This window comes from Bombus vancouverensis, chromosome 11 (assembly GCF_051014615.1).
Source record: "Bombus vancouverensis nearcticus chromosome 11, iyBomVanc1_principal, whole genome shotgun sequence".
In the NCBI taxonomy this organism is placed as follows: Eukaryota; Metazoa; Arthropoda; class Insecta; order Hymenoptera; family Apidae; genus Bombus; species Bombus vancouverensis.
The window spans coordinates 9,642,925-9,660,095 of NC_134921.1; the positions used below are offsets into that span (position 1 = coordinate 9,642,925).

At 42.9% G+C, this 17,171-nt stretch overlaps 1 protein-coding gene and 2 long non-coding RNA genes across 4 annotated transcripts in view; 1 reads left to right on the forward strand and 2 right to left on the reverse strand.

Moving 5' to 3' along the window:
• The window catches only part of LOC117154892 (uncharacterized), a 143,085-nt gene that overhangs the window by 99,023 nt on the left and 26,891 nt on the right, over positions 1-17,171 (reverse strand). The gene's annotated exons all lie outside the window — the stretch shown is intronic.
• Positions 8,191-8,674, reverse strand: LOC143303360 (uncharacterized). The gene is made up of 2 exons (XR_013059549.1): positions 8,621-8,674; positions 8,191-8,533 (listed from the first exon to the last, which is right to left on the reverse strand). It is a non-coding gene; the product is annotated as an uncharacterized LOC143303360 (long non-coding RNA).
• LOC117154893 (uncharacterized) lies at positions 9,748-13,593 on the forward strand. 2 transcript variants are annotated; one of them, XM_033330288.2, is made up of 3 exons: positions 9,748-10,073; positions 10,597-10,779; positions 12,266-13,593. In XM_033330288.2, exons 1-3 carry the CDS (start codon positions 9,837-9,839, stop codon positions 12,314-12,316), a joined length of 471 nt encoding a protein of 156 aa, XP_033186179.1. In that variant the 5' UTR covers positions 9,748-9,836; the 3' UTR covers positions 12,317-13,593. The 2 variants fall into 2 exon arrangements, with proteins under 2 accessions (XP_033186179.1, XP_033186178.1); XM_033330287.2 differs by lacking the exon at positions 12,266-13,593 and having other exon boundaries at positions 10,597-10,952.

Here is a 17,171-nt window from a genome sequence, read left to right on the forward strand (position 1 = left end):
TAGATGTAACGTTTACGTAACGTCACGACAGGGAAGAAAGTACGGAAAGGGGATGTACAAAAGGGAGAAGGTCGGAACAAGTTGGGAAAACACTTAGCCGCGCAACTAATGCTTTTATCGCGACCCTTGATTTCGGGCTCGGCCGATTTTCGGCACAAATCAAGGCATTTGTCCCCGGGACGGTGGTAAATATGTTTTCTAGGTCCCCCGTGTGAAATAATGCGTGCAAGGGCCACGCTTGCGAGCGCGTGACAATATGCGCCAGCGTATCTGGCGAGAAGGGTGTGAGATAGACCGAGTGGCGGAAGAATGGTACTTTATTAGTACCGTGTAATAGCATTTCCAGCGGGACGTAAAGATGCCAAATGCTCGGTGTCTCAGAGTTATTGTCTTTGAGAAGTATAGCGGAAACGGAGGCGCATTGCCTGTAAAATTTATGGATTCCAACGTTCATATTCACAAGATGCGATAGACTCGTCTCCTAAAGGCTATTTAGATGAAATTTCGTTCCATATCGTCGCGATAAAACCATCAATTTTATTTATAATTCCATTTGTTCGACTTTATTGATTTCCTAAACAAAAGTAAATTGCACTGAGATTAAACGTCAACCATGACGATGCTAACGTGATTTATTTTACCCCTCGAGAACCAAGCATTGGTTTGTCATAATATAACAAATACTTCAACTGCTTCAAGTTCCATAAAATCGTAGAATCTGGCTAGAAGACGTAACGACGACAAAAATATCATGAGAATCTTGGCATTCCGTTTCCTAGCTACAAACTTAGAAACCAAACTTGATGATGTAAATTGATCGAATAAAATTGCAAATGGAACGTTGCATCCTTAATGGGTCAATGATAAGCTTAAAATCTACACAGAAACGTATCACAACGCGGAAACCAAATGATCATCCCTCCTAACCTAGTGTACCCCGTTTCTCCTTGATGGAATATCGAATCAAAGCCTGCAGAATTCCCAACCGTCTCTCAACCCAAAGCTTCCGCGATTCTCCGCTCGAATCGAATTATCCTCGTCGGATTGCACGCGGGCACATCCTCCAGTCCTCGCGGAAATAAAATGCCCGGGATATGCGTTCCAACCTGGCGAGTTCGTCGACTGACCGCCACAAGCACGGTGGCAGCACCTACCACTCCAAGGGGCAAACAACCCCTGAGCTTCAGTGACACGGGGGGTGGAGTAGCCCCGTAGGTAGAGGAGGAGAAAAGAGGAGGAGGAGGCACTCCATCGCAGTCCGTCGCCTCATCCAGAGGGTGGGAGTAGCCGGCGGGGTGGTTTTGTCTTCCCTCCCCTGGCCCTCCACCATCTAACTCGGCTTTAACGCGCTTGCGCTGGAAAACCACCCCCGTGGAGGCTCTATCACGGCCTCTCCCTCACTCTCTCTCTCTCTGTCTTTCCTCCCGCCGCCACTCCACCCACCCATCCCTGCGCCGCGTGTCCTCTCGCGCGCCACCCCTCTATTGATTTTGTTACAAACCGGCTCCAACCCCCGACTCACCCTCGCCGAGTCTCGCGGACTCTGTTGGAACGATACGCGCCGATGCGTGTATATGAGTCTTCGCACGACCGTGTTTATCGTTTATTCGTGTACGTACGCGCGATTTGCATACTCTTAGACACAGCTGTATCTCCGTGAACCGACGAGGCCAACGGGCAACTCAGGGTTGCGACTGGCCGAGTGCTCGGCGATTCTCTATACTTCCCAAGTTGCAAATTCGTGTCACTTTATCGATTCTATTCGGACGATTTCTAGCGATGGATACGAGATACCTTTGTTCGAAACTTCAGGGTCAAAGTTGGCGGTATATAGCTACGTACAGGGCCGCCTTGCATTGGGACCGCAACTTTTAGGACCGACGTTATCCAATTCGTCTATTCTTCGAATTGTTTTCGCCAAACGATGCTCCAGCGATAACCCAATCTAGTACAAGCTAACGTTCCAAGTATCACCGTGTTACTATCGGCTATCTATTCTTCTCGCGTTCCCTTGCATTAGAACTAAATTCGGTCCGGATCCGTAATCAGAAAGCCAGCGAATATCGTTTATCGCGGAGAAGTCGCTCGCGTTAATTCGCGTTCATTCGAGATAGCGAGTTTTTCAAGCGATTACGAGTCCAGTCGCTCGGCATCGCGTGGAGTGTCGCGCACGAAGAGCAAGTGGCACGAAGAAAACAAATAAACGCAATATATTTCTCGCTGTTCCGGTAGCTCGGTTTTTTCCTCGTTACTCTGGCCGATCGTACGCGCAAGCAAGCAACATTCGGGCAGCCACTCGGTGGTCCCCAACTGGTTCAAGTACCACGTGCTCTCTCGTGGTCGCCCTTGCGCTCACGTCCGACCAAGAAGAAGTACTCGAGAGCATTTGCGGTGGATTTGACGGTGCTTCTCGCCACGGGAGCCCCACTTCTGTCTGCCGGTAACCATGGGGTTCTCTGCCAGCGAGCTCCCTCCTCCTTCGTCCCTCTTTCTCTCTCTTTCAACCCGCTTCGCTTCGTTCCTACGCTTTTTCTCGTTCACTTTCGAGAGGCTCCATATGATACCTCGTGATAATCCCCCGCCTATCGACTAGGGAGTTCCTCTCTCTCTCTCTCTCTCTCTCTCTCTCTTTCTCCTCGTGGATTAAAAGGGTGCCCCCTCCCGGCTTGCGCCAGATTTACATTTTTTTCCTACGTTGGCGGCGCCGCTCGCTGATCCCGAGTCATTTGGACGCCGCCTGGAATGTCTCGTGGAAAACGTCGAATAAGCGGAAATCTGGAAGATCGAAAATCCTTTGAACGTAGGAAGAATTCCGTTCGAATTTTCCTGCAAACGAGACAACGCGGGGGGAATGGAAACTAGAAGAAGCCGCGTGTCTTCGAGACAACGTATTCGTAGGCGTAATGTAGCGTATCGAGAACTGTTCGACTAGAGGAAAAGTTGCGTTCGAATTCGCCGCGTTGATCGAGTCAACGGGGCATGAAAACGGAAAGAAACGCGAACACAACTATCGGAGACAAGAAAAGTTGAAAGTGTCGTGTTCACGGTGCTTCAAAAATGAAATTAAAAAGCAGCGATATTTATCAAGGAGGTAGGGTGAAATATTCAGATCGACATCTGGTGGCTTCGTTTGTGCAAACGAAGCCGGCTTGGTCCGTTAAGCCGGCTCCCGCGTAAGTCAGGCGTACGGAGATTCAAGAGCCTTGTTTCGTGGGATTGCCGGATCTCCCGGCGATATATTGCGCCGGGACGGTTATATACACGATCCAATTTGCGACATCTTCACCGTGTCTACGGGGTGTCCGGTACAAAGCGCGTCACGGTCACAAAGAGGATCAGACGACAGTACGGGCAACGAACCCAGGGCTCAAGACGTCTCTCTGACGAAGATGCAAAAATTAATATTCATCGAGGCCAGACGTATCGGAAGTTAACGAGTCGGTTTCCATGAGTTGGAGCGCGAGGGTCCTCAAAGAGATGTTTCTCTGCATTGTTCGTAGCTACCTGCAAAGTCATCCAAACCTTTGCAACGATACGGCGAACGAGGACTTGAGACAACTGCCAAAAATTTCAGATCTAAAAGTGGCAACTGCAGGTCACCAGACCGTTTTCTCATAAAGGAGAATCAACTAAAATATCCAGCAGTTCACGGTAATAAAGCTTGTTTTTTCCACGCGAGCGACACGAGTTACGATCGGGTCCGTCGCGAGGATCTCGGGGAGGAAGCTCATCGCCCGGTCAAAGTGGGTTAATAAAGCGATATTAAAGCCACGGGGGGTGTACCGTGACAGAAGATCCCCACTGTCCACTCGGGTGCAAATCTTGGAACTGCGAAATTACGCGGCCCGACACCCTACGATCTCACCGCCATAGCGTTTCATTACCATCCGACTATCTCAGCCACCTACATACGCGAGTTAACTTCTCTCTTTCTCTCTCTTTCTCTCCCTCTCTCTCTCTCCCTCTTTCTGTCTATCTATCTCTCTCTTGTTCGATCCAATGTCCGCACAGACGGTCGAATGCTATGGTATAGTCCTGCTTCTGCTAAACTTTACAAACACGAACGCTTGGCTCGTTATTATCCCGTAATCCTGGTGTTTTACATGTTATGAGAATGCGCCGGATGGCCTGTTACCCCGCGACCTTCAATCTTACGTTATTACGCGGTTACTGCGGATCCACATATGGCTAGCAGCCACCGGGCCGCGCATGATTTTACATAAATTTCACGAGTCGGAACACCTTGCGCCTGGCCGACGACAACCGATCCTTCCTCGCTGAATAAGAGATGCTATGAATTTGTATTCATAAATCCACGGCTTCACTGCTATTCGTTTCTCTCATTATACTGTTAAAAATTCGAATTGGATATGGAACGACGTTAAACGAGATGGAGAAACAATTTACTGAGCAGGCAACGCGATATCAGTGGCTTTCGAATGGTTCGCGTACGTGTACGTTTCTGTCTATAAGCAAAGATTCTAAATTAAGCTGCGACAATTAAAAGACGAAAAAGATCGTATTCGTAAAGATCTGCACATCAAGATCGATCGAAGAACGGCTCGTCGAGACTAGTCTCGTCGGATCGTGGTAATAATATCAAATTTTAGTTTGTTCGACGAAACATATTCGATTGGAGTTAACTATATCTACCATGGAGGCAGACGAACTCGTTTTAATTGATTTGTTATTTCACTCATGATCCTTCGTCATAAAACACGAAGAGTAGGGCCCGTCGTGTTTTGTCTTTGCGATTTTCAAATGTCCTGCATCCTATGGACGGTAGCGTGTCTAACAGATCTCGATGAACGAGAAACGAGCGAAAATCTCGGCACGCGTGCGATTTCCACGTGTGTTTTGACAACTACCCCGCCCACGCGTGTTCTCACGCAGCGGCTCGTGCACGCACGGCAACTCGCCATTAAGTGCATTAGCACGCTTTTAATGCCAGCCAGATCGCATTTATGGGGTCCTGCGCACGGTCACGGGGGTCTGCGCTCGCGTGCACGGTGGGTGTGTCTGGTTTCATTCTTCACGCACATCGGACACGTGGCCGCGGCACGAGCTTCGTAGACGTCGAACGTCCTCTCTCTTCCTTTCCGCCTCTTTTTCATCCCTTGATTGGCACTTTAAAGCCGGACGGCGGCCACGATTGCGCCGCGTCGCACCGAGAAAACGAACGCAGAATACCCACCCGTGTCGAAATCCCTGTCGCCTGGTTCGCCGACGTGTGTCCGCCACTTTGCAGGGTAAATTGACTACGTTTCACGATGAATCGCTTCTCTCCATCGAGACGACACTTCGCCAAGAGAATCATCGCTGCAGGATCAGAACCAACGATTCCATCGTCTCTCGTTTACTAACCCATTCCTCTCTTTCTCTCATCGAATCGAATAACCAAACGACTATATATATGTATATAATTCATTTTCATCCGCGATTATTCCCATTTCATTTTCTCCGTTTCACTGTTTTCCTGTCCCGCATCACGGTCAATTAATAGGAGTCATTTATAAGGGCAAACCGGAGAATCTGGGAATCCGCAATCCACCGGGGAGCAATAAATCTCAAGTCGCCGAGCGGGATGGAAACGGAACCCCTCTTGTAAGCTGGTTGTATTGTAGCTATTACCGAGCCATGCATCACTAGGTAACAACCACACGGTTCACTATCTCCGTCTCTCTCTCTCTCTCTCTCTCTCTGTTTGTCCTTCCTCTTTACCTCCCCTTCGTTTCGTTTCCCGAAGGAGAGCAAAGGACGCGGTGTAGAAAAACGGGACGTCTGGGAAGTTTCGCAGCTGATATCGGGCATGGACCACCCAGGTGTGCTGCGCGTACCTTTCGTGCAAGCGTTGGGGTGTTTCGACATTAAGAGAAATATTAAGCGACGCGTGGATCGCGTTTCGTGAGCCAAGTGAACCGAACGACTCGTTGATGAGCGTATCGCGACATCGAGATACATTTATGGCTTTCCGAATTTACCAGGTAAAGTTGGAAAGAAGGGGATGCTGTACGCTCATCGGGCGACACGATTACGCTGTCGTAAAGATCGTTATCACGCGTGCTACTTCTATTTGTCTTCTGTAACCCATTGACGTACCAATTTTCTTGTACTAAACATTCTTATGTATAAGTATCTTGCACGAAAATGTTGTTTCAGACGATTCACTGGTACAGCAACTTTTTTAGATCTACAGTTTTTATTTCAGGTTTCGTTATATTCGTCAAGTACGAAAATTTTAATCGAAATGAAGATGACGATACACTCGGATCGATAAATGTTGAAGTAATTACTTTAAGAAAAACTTTACATCTTTTCTTTTGTATACGCATGACTTGGATACCGGCTGTGACGAAGAAAATAGAATCCGGTGAAGCAAAAAAATCAAGAAAGGAAAGGTCCATGTTATTGTGCCCTTGAATACGAATGTTGTTTTGGGTTACAAGGTTCAGATACAAAAGAGCTATAAGTCGATTTTTATCGCTGTTTCTTGTAACCTCCAGCCAGAGTTACACACCAACGTTACCTGCTGTAAATGTATGAACGTACTCCTTATCATATTCTATTGTAATGTAATACTGAGAGATACTGTAATACACTATACCTGCCCTTACACTTATACTTACATCCATATAATTTTTCTATTACAAATTCAGCCACGCGTCCCTCTATCAGTCAACCTCAACAACAAGGAACGACTATACTATCTCGGATCGCCTGGCAGATTGTTAATATTTCTCCACTGGTTTAAAAATAACGATACTTCACCCTCTAAACACGGCTGTTGGCAATAAACGAAATGGAAACGTTCGCGCGTATTATATTCATTATCATAAGCTTTGCCATGTTACGTGTACTTGAAGGAAAAGACCTAGGAACTGAAATAAAACAATCCGACGTCGAGGATACGAAAAATCGTAGAAAACATTCTCGTGTCCACCATATTCGTGCCAGAACGCCCGAAGGATTCGCGTTCTAAAAGTCACAAAGTCGTGAATCGGAGTGACAAGAGCAACGATAACAACAACCGATACCGAAACAAAAAGAAAACTAGCGTAGAAAATCTCGTGGGCGAGACAGAAGGCCGCGTGCAAACGTGAACACGGGAGAAAGAAACGAAAGACGGGAAGGGAATCCTCGTCCACCGACATAGTCTCTCTCTCATCGGGACGACCATCGGTTGGAAGAACGGAACACGAGCTGGCTGGCTGCACGGGGTGGTTGTCGAGGGGTGGTTGGCGCGGGATGGTTGACGAGGGTGGTACCTACCTTCTCCTCGCGCCCTCACCGGGCGCTATAGTAACAATACGGGGAAACATAGGGAAATCAATATGGCTTCCGTTGCCCTCTTCCCTCTCGTCTCTCCCTGTCTTTCATCCTCACGCTCTCTCGCTTCCTCGTCCAGTTTCCTCTCCTTCTGACACTCTTCAACCCTCTTTCCGTCTCTTTCCCGGCTGCTCTCCCGCGCTCAGCGCGGACGGGTGAACCCATTATGAGGGGGTGTTACTCCGGGCCAATCCCCAACCATCCGGAGAGAGAAACTGGAGAGACGAGAGTCCAAGAAGGGCGCATGTGCGTTGCTAAGGCCACCGGATGGGTCGCGGAGTTCCGCGCGCGAACCCAGACACCCGGTATACGTGGTCAAGCCGGTACAAGGAACACGCCATTATGTACGAACGGAAAGTAACGTGCGTAATAATTATGCCAGCGTGACATATGTGGAAATCACGTTGCTCCAAATGACTCGCGTTAATATGTGAATAATGATACGCGGACCAGCGTGTTGGAATAAATATCGAAAGTCCCCGAGATATTTGGTAAATTAGTATAATTCCATAAGGAGAAATATCTGTATCCAATTTGTAATCTTTGCTCTATCATTTGTCAAATGTATTGGTATTTTGTTTGGTTGACAGACATTTTGAATAATCTTGTGGCAAATTATGATGAAATTTAGAAATGAATAGAATTGCAAGTGCATAAGCATTCGGATGCTCTAGTGGCGCATTCGAGAAACACCCACGCGATGTCCCAAGTCGGTACTGCAGGAAAATGTAATTTCGCTATACTTTGTATAATATGTACACGGATAGGAGAATTTTTCGAAATTTGTAACATATGCAATAAAAAAAATAAACGACCGGAGAAATATCAAAAATGTGGTCATTGTTTGACGGCAAACTACTACAGTTTTGAAAGTTACTTCTTTTCCCAGTTTACTATGACGATCAATTCTTAGCTTGGAGTTTACACAGATATAGTACTCAAGATGTAATACTGGCGGGACGACTCTTTCTTTCGTTCAACTGGGGAAAATCGACCTTCGTACATGAATATACACCCTTTCTAGGATTTTTGATAAGTATGTTATTCTCTACCCCTTTCAGAGATTTGGTTGTATGGACTCGGACCTACGAGGCGTTTTCTGCTGCACCTATTTCAGAAAGTGCTCGAGGAATATACTTATAACCAAACTGGATAGCACTCTTCGTTTCTGGCATTTGCATCACCCCCTCGCATTCATCCCTTTTGTCTGAAAACAGAGGTTGATGGTAGTCAGGTACAAATGGTGGTGCCCAAACTGGAAAGGATAATCGCAGAGCCCTGAAAATGAAACCACCTTCTAAGGTTTGGACATTTTTTCTTTCGCAAGCATCCCTGAGTAGCTCCGGACCACGGAATTATACTCTATGAACCATCCTTATATAGGAATTGCGCTTTCTAACGATCACTAGCGAGAAAACCATACATGGGAGGATTTTGTTAATTTTTTACTTCTACGTTGTGAAAATAGCTTAAATATTTTACTATAAATTATCATACGAAGCTCTAATGTCAATGAAATGGATATAATTTATTTTTATTAATAAACTAATAAAAAAGTGACATCAGGATGGAACGTTTCATCCCAGTAGCCCTCTAGTAGCTAATGAGTAAAATACAGTTTCTAAAAGGGCAAGGGATAAGAAACAAAGGAATCTGCATTACCGATATACAAAAAGGACGAGTTCAAAATTGATGATACCGACGAGTTAGCCAATTTGTCGGTCAAAATTATAAAATTCCAAATAAAATTCAATATTCTGAACAACCTATTCTTGATTTTGGATTGTAGTACATTATTTAAATGAAATATTTTAACGGAAGAATGATATTATTCTCCGATTTTTATACCAATGTACAACTGTCGGTAAAGAAACGCTTTCCCATATTACCACTCTTGGTACAACGAGCAGAAATAAACTAACGTCGGTAATAGCTGAAACTGCAGATTGTTACCGACGAAGGATCAGCATTTTGTCGGTAAAAGATAACCACATCTTTACCGTGCCATCCTATAAAATTAAGGAATAATGCTAAGTTATGGAATAAACTCTACCAAAAAATGTTTTAAATACTATTTACACAAGCAAATGAAATGGACATTCGACGAAGAGTATAAACTCTGGAATAGAAGAATAAACTCTCCATATATTAAGATTTCAATGTAAAAGATCATATACACTAACGTCTATTAAACAGAATTAATAACAAAGAAACACACGGTACTCAGCTATATTATTATCTATAATTAGACATACATTACTAATTCCCACCGAAGATCAGAAAGGTCATGTTTACTTTCGCACACTATTTCATTGTAATGTATACACGTACAATATATTATAGAGAATACACACACGTATTGAATAAAGAACATTGTAGACGAAGAAGAATCTACTAAACGTTCAGTTAGTTGTCGATCAACGTCGTAACGGTTTCCAGCAATCGAAAGTTCATTATAATTGAAGTGAATCAAGAAGATTTTCGAAGCTAATCAAAGGAGGAAGTGAAAAATGGCACTATCTATAGCTCTGCCTCTGTCTGGTTTGGAAGCTGACCATTTCACCTCTGTGGGGGCGAAAGATTTATATGAACAGGGTTTGAGAACTTTGAATGGTATTAGTGGACCGATATCGCCGAGTACCGCGAGCGAATCAAGTGGAATCTGCAGTTTAGTACCTTCCAATGAATCGTCCACACCGGATCAAACATCAGATTCTTCCAGACCAGAAACGCCAGAAGAAGAAGAGGTATACGAATTGATAATAAGAAAACAGAATATTCACGCAAATTTACATTTCTTTGAGCACACAGTTAAAAGAGCTACTCAGCCACTTCTTTCATCTAATTTGGATATTTTATGTAAATATTTTTATATATTGGACGAATTCTATGTCTTCTTGCGTCTTTAAATTTCTCATAAATGTATGATAATTCCAAGCATAGTGATAAATAAACAGTGAGGTCATATAGGACATTTAAATGCGTAGAGTGTGTACAAAATGCACATAATTCAAAGTAAAGAACATGTTATAATACATACTTAGAGGCTGAAACATATTTCTAACTCTATTTATATGATATCTATTGTAAATATTTCTTTAAATGCGAAACATATCTCTATTTGTCTAACTGTGTAGCATCACAAAGATTAACTGTGAAAAACGTTAACAATCAGGAAAGCTATAATACCATAAAATCATATTAAAAAAAAATAATAATATAAAAATAATAAAGAAAGATGAAAATTGAAAATTTCGATTTCGTTTTCAGGCTCCGATTCGTATCTTTTATAGAGAACGAGATATATTAAATTTGGGTGCGAATCTCAGAGAACCATTCTGGCAAATGAGAGTCCCAACGACGCCTCGTTACGATTACAAAAGTTTCATAGAAAATAGATCGGTGTACTATCGTTTTGTCGGAGAACAGGGACCAACGAAAGATTATCCAACAGTGAGTTTGCCAATTTTATCAACTGAAAATGACTACTGCTGCAATAAGGTCGGCAGTTCTACTTTCCAGTAATTTCAACCGACCACAATCAAATGAAAGTGAATCAAAATCGAATAATTTTTTGACATGTACTATAAATAAATTCATAGTCAACTAATATTCGTTATAATAAATTTTTGCGTTTTTCTTACTGCCTTCCTTATTGCTGCGAATCCTATGACTTTTTAATTTACATGGCAACACACGGGAAAATACTTCAAAACAAATGAAAAATTCAAATCAAAATACTTTTTTTCCTATAATGTCAAGTTTAATACTAACAACAATTTAACGGACGTCTCGTATCGAAACATACACTAAACTCAATTACGTTACACGATACACAATTATTTCTCTAACTATCCACAAACTAACGTGATTTCTTGTTATTTCTTCGAATTTCAGTTACTATTACGAATATAAACAACGTATTTCGATATGCAGAATTATCCTAACTAATTTGGAGTCTCCTTCAAGTCCTTTGCTCTAATTAAACGTAATAATTCGTCTATCCTTCTTCCAGTCTATTCGTCTCCGAGAATATTTCCATTCCAATTACTTTCTACCCACGTGGAATATTTCCTCCTTCCTCTTCGGTTCTATCGCTCTCCGTCGATGCCTCTAAGTTTCGTCTAAGGATTTCCAGCTTCTCTGGTTTCGTTGCTTGATACTGATAAATCACTGGTAAACAGACGATTAAACAGACTGTCCAAAACCTAAACGGACGAGATTTTCGCCAGTAATGGTTGTCAGGAAATGCCGCGATTGTTGCGCCGACAAAGGAGACTTTGCTCAGTGATTGTGGAAAACGGTGCAACAACGATAATATTCTGATTTCTTTGACGGCCTAAAAATCGTGAAACAATCGACGAAAATTAGAAGATTTGCTAGTGGAAGAATTAAAATCCCATTTGTTCGTTCAACGTACTTTGGAAAATTTGCCTCCGAGATCCGATATTCCAACATCTTTGATTCTGTTGTGAACTCGGCGATAACGTGCCGCTAAATAGTTCTGCATTATCAATTTTTCTCGCTGTGCGATATGCTTCAGTGATAGGAATCGAACGATCGAAGGAGATAGAGGCAAAGGAAGGAAATAAATTTTCATGAACTCGACAGACTCGATTGGTCGTCTTCCTTTGCGTTAGGACTCGGCCATTTTGTGCGTGTCGAAAAAATCCTGATGAAAACAAACTAGAGACAAGTCGCTCGCTGATGATCACACATAACATCGCAGAAGGCGTGGAAACCGTTAAATTTTTCCGATTTCAAGCTGCGAATTTTAAACCTTCGAATCTCGAATATTCAAATTTTCAAATATTTAAATATCAAATTTTCAACTTTGTTCCATATTAACATCATCGGCATTTTCAAATGGGAATTTTCAAATTTCAAACTCTCCACTCTCGTACCGCGGATTTTAAATTTCAAATTTTTATTTTTCCAGAAAACTTGTCAAGATTGTGGTTTTTGCGAACCATCGCCATACCTGTTTTAAACTTTTATCGATATTCAAGATCACCGACATTCAAGATCACCGACAAGGAGAACGGCGTTACGACAACAGACTGTGATACTAGATAGACAAGCGGCAGCCGGCTTGGAGATAGTCTAATGAACAAAACTAACGAAAACTAGTGAATAGATGCGCGATAAAGTGCATGCTTCTTAATGCAAAAGAAAAGGTGATCGCGTATCGTCGTTAAGTACACGAAAATTCTACTCCGTACTATTTAATAATTAAGAAATTGAGGTTCGAAAAGCGATACGAATTTCTGTATTGAATATTCCAGTTTTTTCTTTTTTTTTTTTTTTTTTTTCATGTGCCTGTATCGTGTTGACTGGATGATTGATCGTCAGATACGAACGATAGAGGTTTATTGAAAAATTTTGCGAGTTTTGTTCTTTGGTGACACACAGGCTTTAGTTAATCGTACGAGACAATTGTGCCAATTTTCATTTCACGACTTATATTAATTAGCCGTGTGTCTGAAGATTACATTTGCGTCGATTACACGATAGTCGGTAACGGGCCGCGTAATACATTTCTCATATTTTTTTATAATATATTTAACTACACTAGAGAAACAGTACGGGCCCTCTCGCTATGCAATTCATGCATACGCAGTAAATGGCTCGTCTGAAAGATTGTTTACTATTAGGTATTTTAAGAACGTCGTTGCCGGGCGATTCTAAGAATAACCAACAGTTGCAATTCTTTTTTACAAAACGTACGGGAAAATGCGACACCTATACGTTGCAAAGGAAAGTTTATATTATTAAGAACATCGTGGAAGAATATTTGAAAACGCTTGAATTTACTTGATTACGTTTAAGAGTTTCCCCTGTTTTATGAAACCTTTATCGCCGCTAAAGCACGAAAAATGCCAATTTTCTTAATCAATGGTCGCACATTAATCAACGTTAAGTTGATAATACTAGCTGTGACTTTTTCACAGGTAGAATTATTAATAAGCATTCTATTAAGTATACCTCTTTGTGCGCAACGACATAGCGACCTATTATAATATTACGAACAATCGACCAATGCGCTATAATTATAATTGGCTTATACATTTTCACGATAAATGTAATGTGCGTTCACAGAGTATTGTAATTGTACCAAAGCCATTTCGCTAGAGTCTTTACTGACCATTGTTTATAAGCGGGTAATAAACAATATTTCATAACGACGCTATGTTACGCTCAATTATTTAACTAATACTCATTAACCATACGATTTTCATTCATTATCATATAACTCTTAATGAATCTTCTACTCTTCTGTATTTATGCATCTTTCTCTCTTCTATATTCATGTATTTTTTATAAATAAATCAAAGCCAACGTGCATGTCATCGAACTCTTAATTGCTTAACATTTCAGAGAAACCAATCGTTACGGAGTTAAGAAGAAAGTAGAAGAAAATCTGAATGCAACATGCAACAATTGCGTAAAAGTTATTTAATCTGATTGTTTTATGGAAGATACCGATAGGTTGATTACAAAGAACGACTATTATTAATCTTAATCACGGTTCAATCATGAACAAACTTAGCTTGAAATCTCCTAATTCTCAGAGAATTACTGCTGACCTGCTTTTTTCATTCAACTTGATTAATGGCACTATCTGTTGTCCGCAATTCCTAGAGTCGATTATGAAGTTTTATGCATTCACGGAATCATTTAAATTTTCACGATCTTTCCTTCAATATCCAGAATCGTGTTAGTCGTCCGCGTAACGTTGAGAATTCGTTTGACACGATATTACACTCTTTCACAGATTCTACTAGTTTTTTACAGAATTTCCATTTACAAACTTTTGTAAAGCCCTAAAGCGGCTGTAACGAAACTACTGAAAACTTGTAGAACCTTTTACGAGTGTATTATGCGCATTATACAAAACATTTCGAAAATTCATTAACACCGCAATGAAACAGTGTTGGTAAAGTTCAAAACGAAATCTGTAAATGGATTCATCGCTGAATCTCTCCCTTCGTATAATGTCTATTTTATAAATTTAAAAAATGTGAAACTTTGATTAAACTTTTATCGGTCTAGCAAAACTATATATTATGTAATTTTATTAGAAGATCACAAGTAGAAATTTTCAACATCGATTCGTAAATGATAATGAAATTTCGCTCTTGTAACAAGAGAATACAGTGGCGCGCTTCAGTTTCCAGCCAGAGCGAATTTTTAAACCTGTTATCCAACTAGCGTATTCAAAAAGCGATATCTAAAAGAATTTATCAAGCAATAATAATAATAATAATAAAGGTGACGAATAAAAGAAATAGTATAATGCACGAACAATGTTACACAAGCTACGATAATACTAGTTGTTTAAAATTCTTTAAAATAGACCGCTTTTCAAATATAAAGTAAGGAATCTATCTGGTCTGAAACTTTTCCACGTCGCTGTATTCTCTCTTGTAAAGCGAGCCTATCGCAAATACGATGTTACGATGGATTCAAGCCGCGATCTCCAAGATCTAACGCGCGAGCGCGTCCCTTTCGTGTCCGCCAACTATTTACACGTGCCTGCAGAACGCGAGAAATTCTCTATCGCAACGACAAGAGTGTAACTGCGATGGTGTAACGTAAAGAGACGTGCGTGCGAGCGTGTGAAGGGATGCGCGACGCGAGCGTGCGAGGGCCGTGCAAAGGGATGTGCGCGCACGCATGTACGCGTGTAAGCGCGAGTGCGTGCGTGGGTGCGTGCAACGCGCGCGAGAGATGTGCACGACGACTATTCAGATATTGTTGTTATTGTTGAGGGAACAATCGCCCGTCAATAGGCTGCCCCGGCACAATGTATCTATTCAGGTGCGGTCAGGGGTGCTCAATCGATCGGCCCCCCTTCGCTCGCGATTCACGAAAAACCCTCGCGAAAGAACGGAGCTAAGCCGCTCTTCCAAAGATCCAACGTCCTCTCCAGGTTTCACAGTTGACTCGAGATATAGTTTCCTCTCTATGAAACGGATTCGTAGCGTTGCGAACTGGATCAAACGAATACCAAAGTTGGCCGGCGATTATGCTCTTCGTTTTAGATGAGGTGCACTCGTAAAAGAATGACTAAGCGTAGGATGATTTCATCGGATATCGGTGGGTATCCTTCGATCGATGCTCTTCTCCATGGAACGTAGCTAATGATCCAGTAAACGTTGGAACGAGCGCAGAATATTAAGCAGCGGTGCCCGCGTAATTATCAGTTTCACATTTAAATAGCCAGGCCGGTTTGGCATTAATGCCATTGATTAGATCGATTGTAGCGGGCCGCTAGAAACACGGCTGATTGCGGGCATAAATCGGCTATCGCTTACAATTATTATTACCCAGCCCGTGCTGGTATTTAAACCGATAAACGGCTCGCGGAATCGCGATGGCGTCGCGTCATTGTTAGATTAACGCGTCGGCGTTAGAGAAGAGCATTGAAAAGCCCCGGATGGACGGTGGCGGGAACGGGACCAGGCTTCGGCTTCGCCGGTTTCGGCAAGGTTGAATCCACGCGGAGGGAAAAAGAGGGCGCAATGTGAGAGCCACTGCTTCGCGAGTGTACCAACCTTCCCTGCCCATAGCGATGATTACGTATGCGGGAATCATTGTCGAGTAACGCGCGATGCACATGCAAAGGCCAAAAATCGTCGAAATCAGTCGAGTTCAACATCAGCATTGTACCTGGCCTTTGTCTCTGCCTCATTGTTGTCGGTACTCGGTGTACAACGTACACGTACGTACAGAGCGAGCCGGAGAGAGAGCACGCTGGGATAGTTCGTTCGCTGGTCCAACGTGAACCACATACACCTACAGGACCTTCGCTATTTGCTATTTATGCTAGCGAGATCCCGAAAATCGGAGCATTGTTGCCGGTCCGCTCTCTGGCATTGACTAGAAAATCGATTCGAACGTGGACGCGGACGCGCTCTGTGAAACTCGCTTTCACCCTTTCCAAAATATCTGTCCACTTCGCGTCAATATTACAATTTGGATAAATACGCGACTCGACTCGCCATCCGTGCTCGTTGCAGATTCTAACCGCGACGATTACCCCGCGGACGCGCCGCTTTTTAGATCCATGCACGCTAATCGACCGAATCGTCCCGGATCCGCGCCACCGCTGTCGCGAAAAACCGAAACAAAATCGCCTCGTATCGCCATCGCCTTGCGTCGCGTTCAAACGTCGACCGTATACGCTGTATATGGGTAACCAGGCCATCGGAACACGTTAGTCGGATTTATGATACACGACGACAAGTTCGCGTCGATTACGAAATAAACGCGAGGCTCGGTTCTTGAGACTCGGACTTGCAAGTCTAAAGCTACGAATGTTCTGAAGCGTCCGAAGAATCTCGTCCCGGCTAATCTAATTTTTTTGACTCGTCTTTTATTTCAGATATTGATAAAAAAAATCAGTAATTAAAGACTGAGAAATATTGGACCCGCAGAGACACCTGAGTCGAGAACTTCGCTTTAAGTTTGCTCAATGTCGAGAGCTCAGAGCGATCGAAATATGATCGATCCTTTGATCTAATTGCACCGAATGTGCAAATACTTTCAGGAACATCTATATAAATGTGCATGTATTTGTTGTTCCAACGTTTGTAAGGAAATGCATCTTCTGTAAGCATAGCCTAAGACCCACATCCGAAGAACATTGATCGAATCGTGCAAGAATTGATCGCATCCCACGCGTCTTCTCACTTAAGGGTAGGTTGAGTCGTCTGAACGAGGCCGACGTTGAAACAGGACTTGAACGAGGCCGTGAACCCCCTCGTGTAAAAATGATGAAAATTCTTACGAAGTCGTCGCGCTATCTCGCAAAGGGTTTATCTAAGCCAATCTCCGCGTAA

Coding starts and splice junctions, on each gene's coding strand:
- LOC117154893 (XM_033330287.2), top strand. CDS start 9,837: ATGGCACTATCTATAGCTCTGCCTCTGTCTGGTTTGGAAGCTGACCAT. Junction 10,074..10,596: donor AAACGCCAGAAGAAGAAGAG/GTATACGAATTG, acceptor TTTCGTTTTCAG/GCTCCGATTCGTATCTTTTA.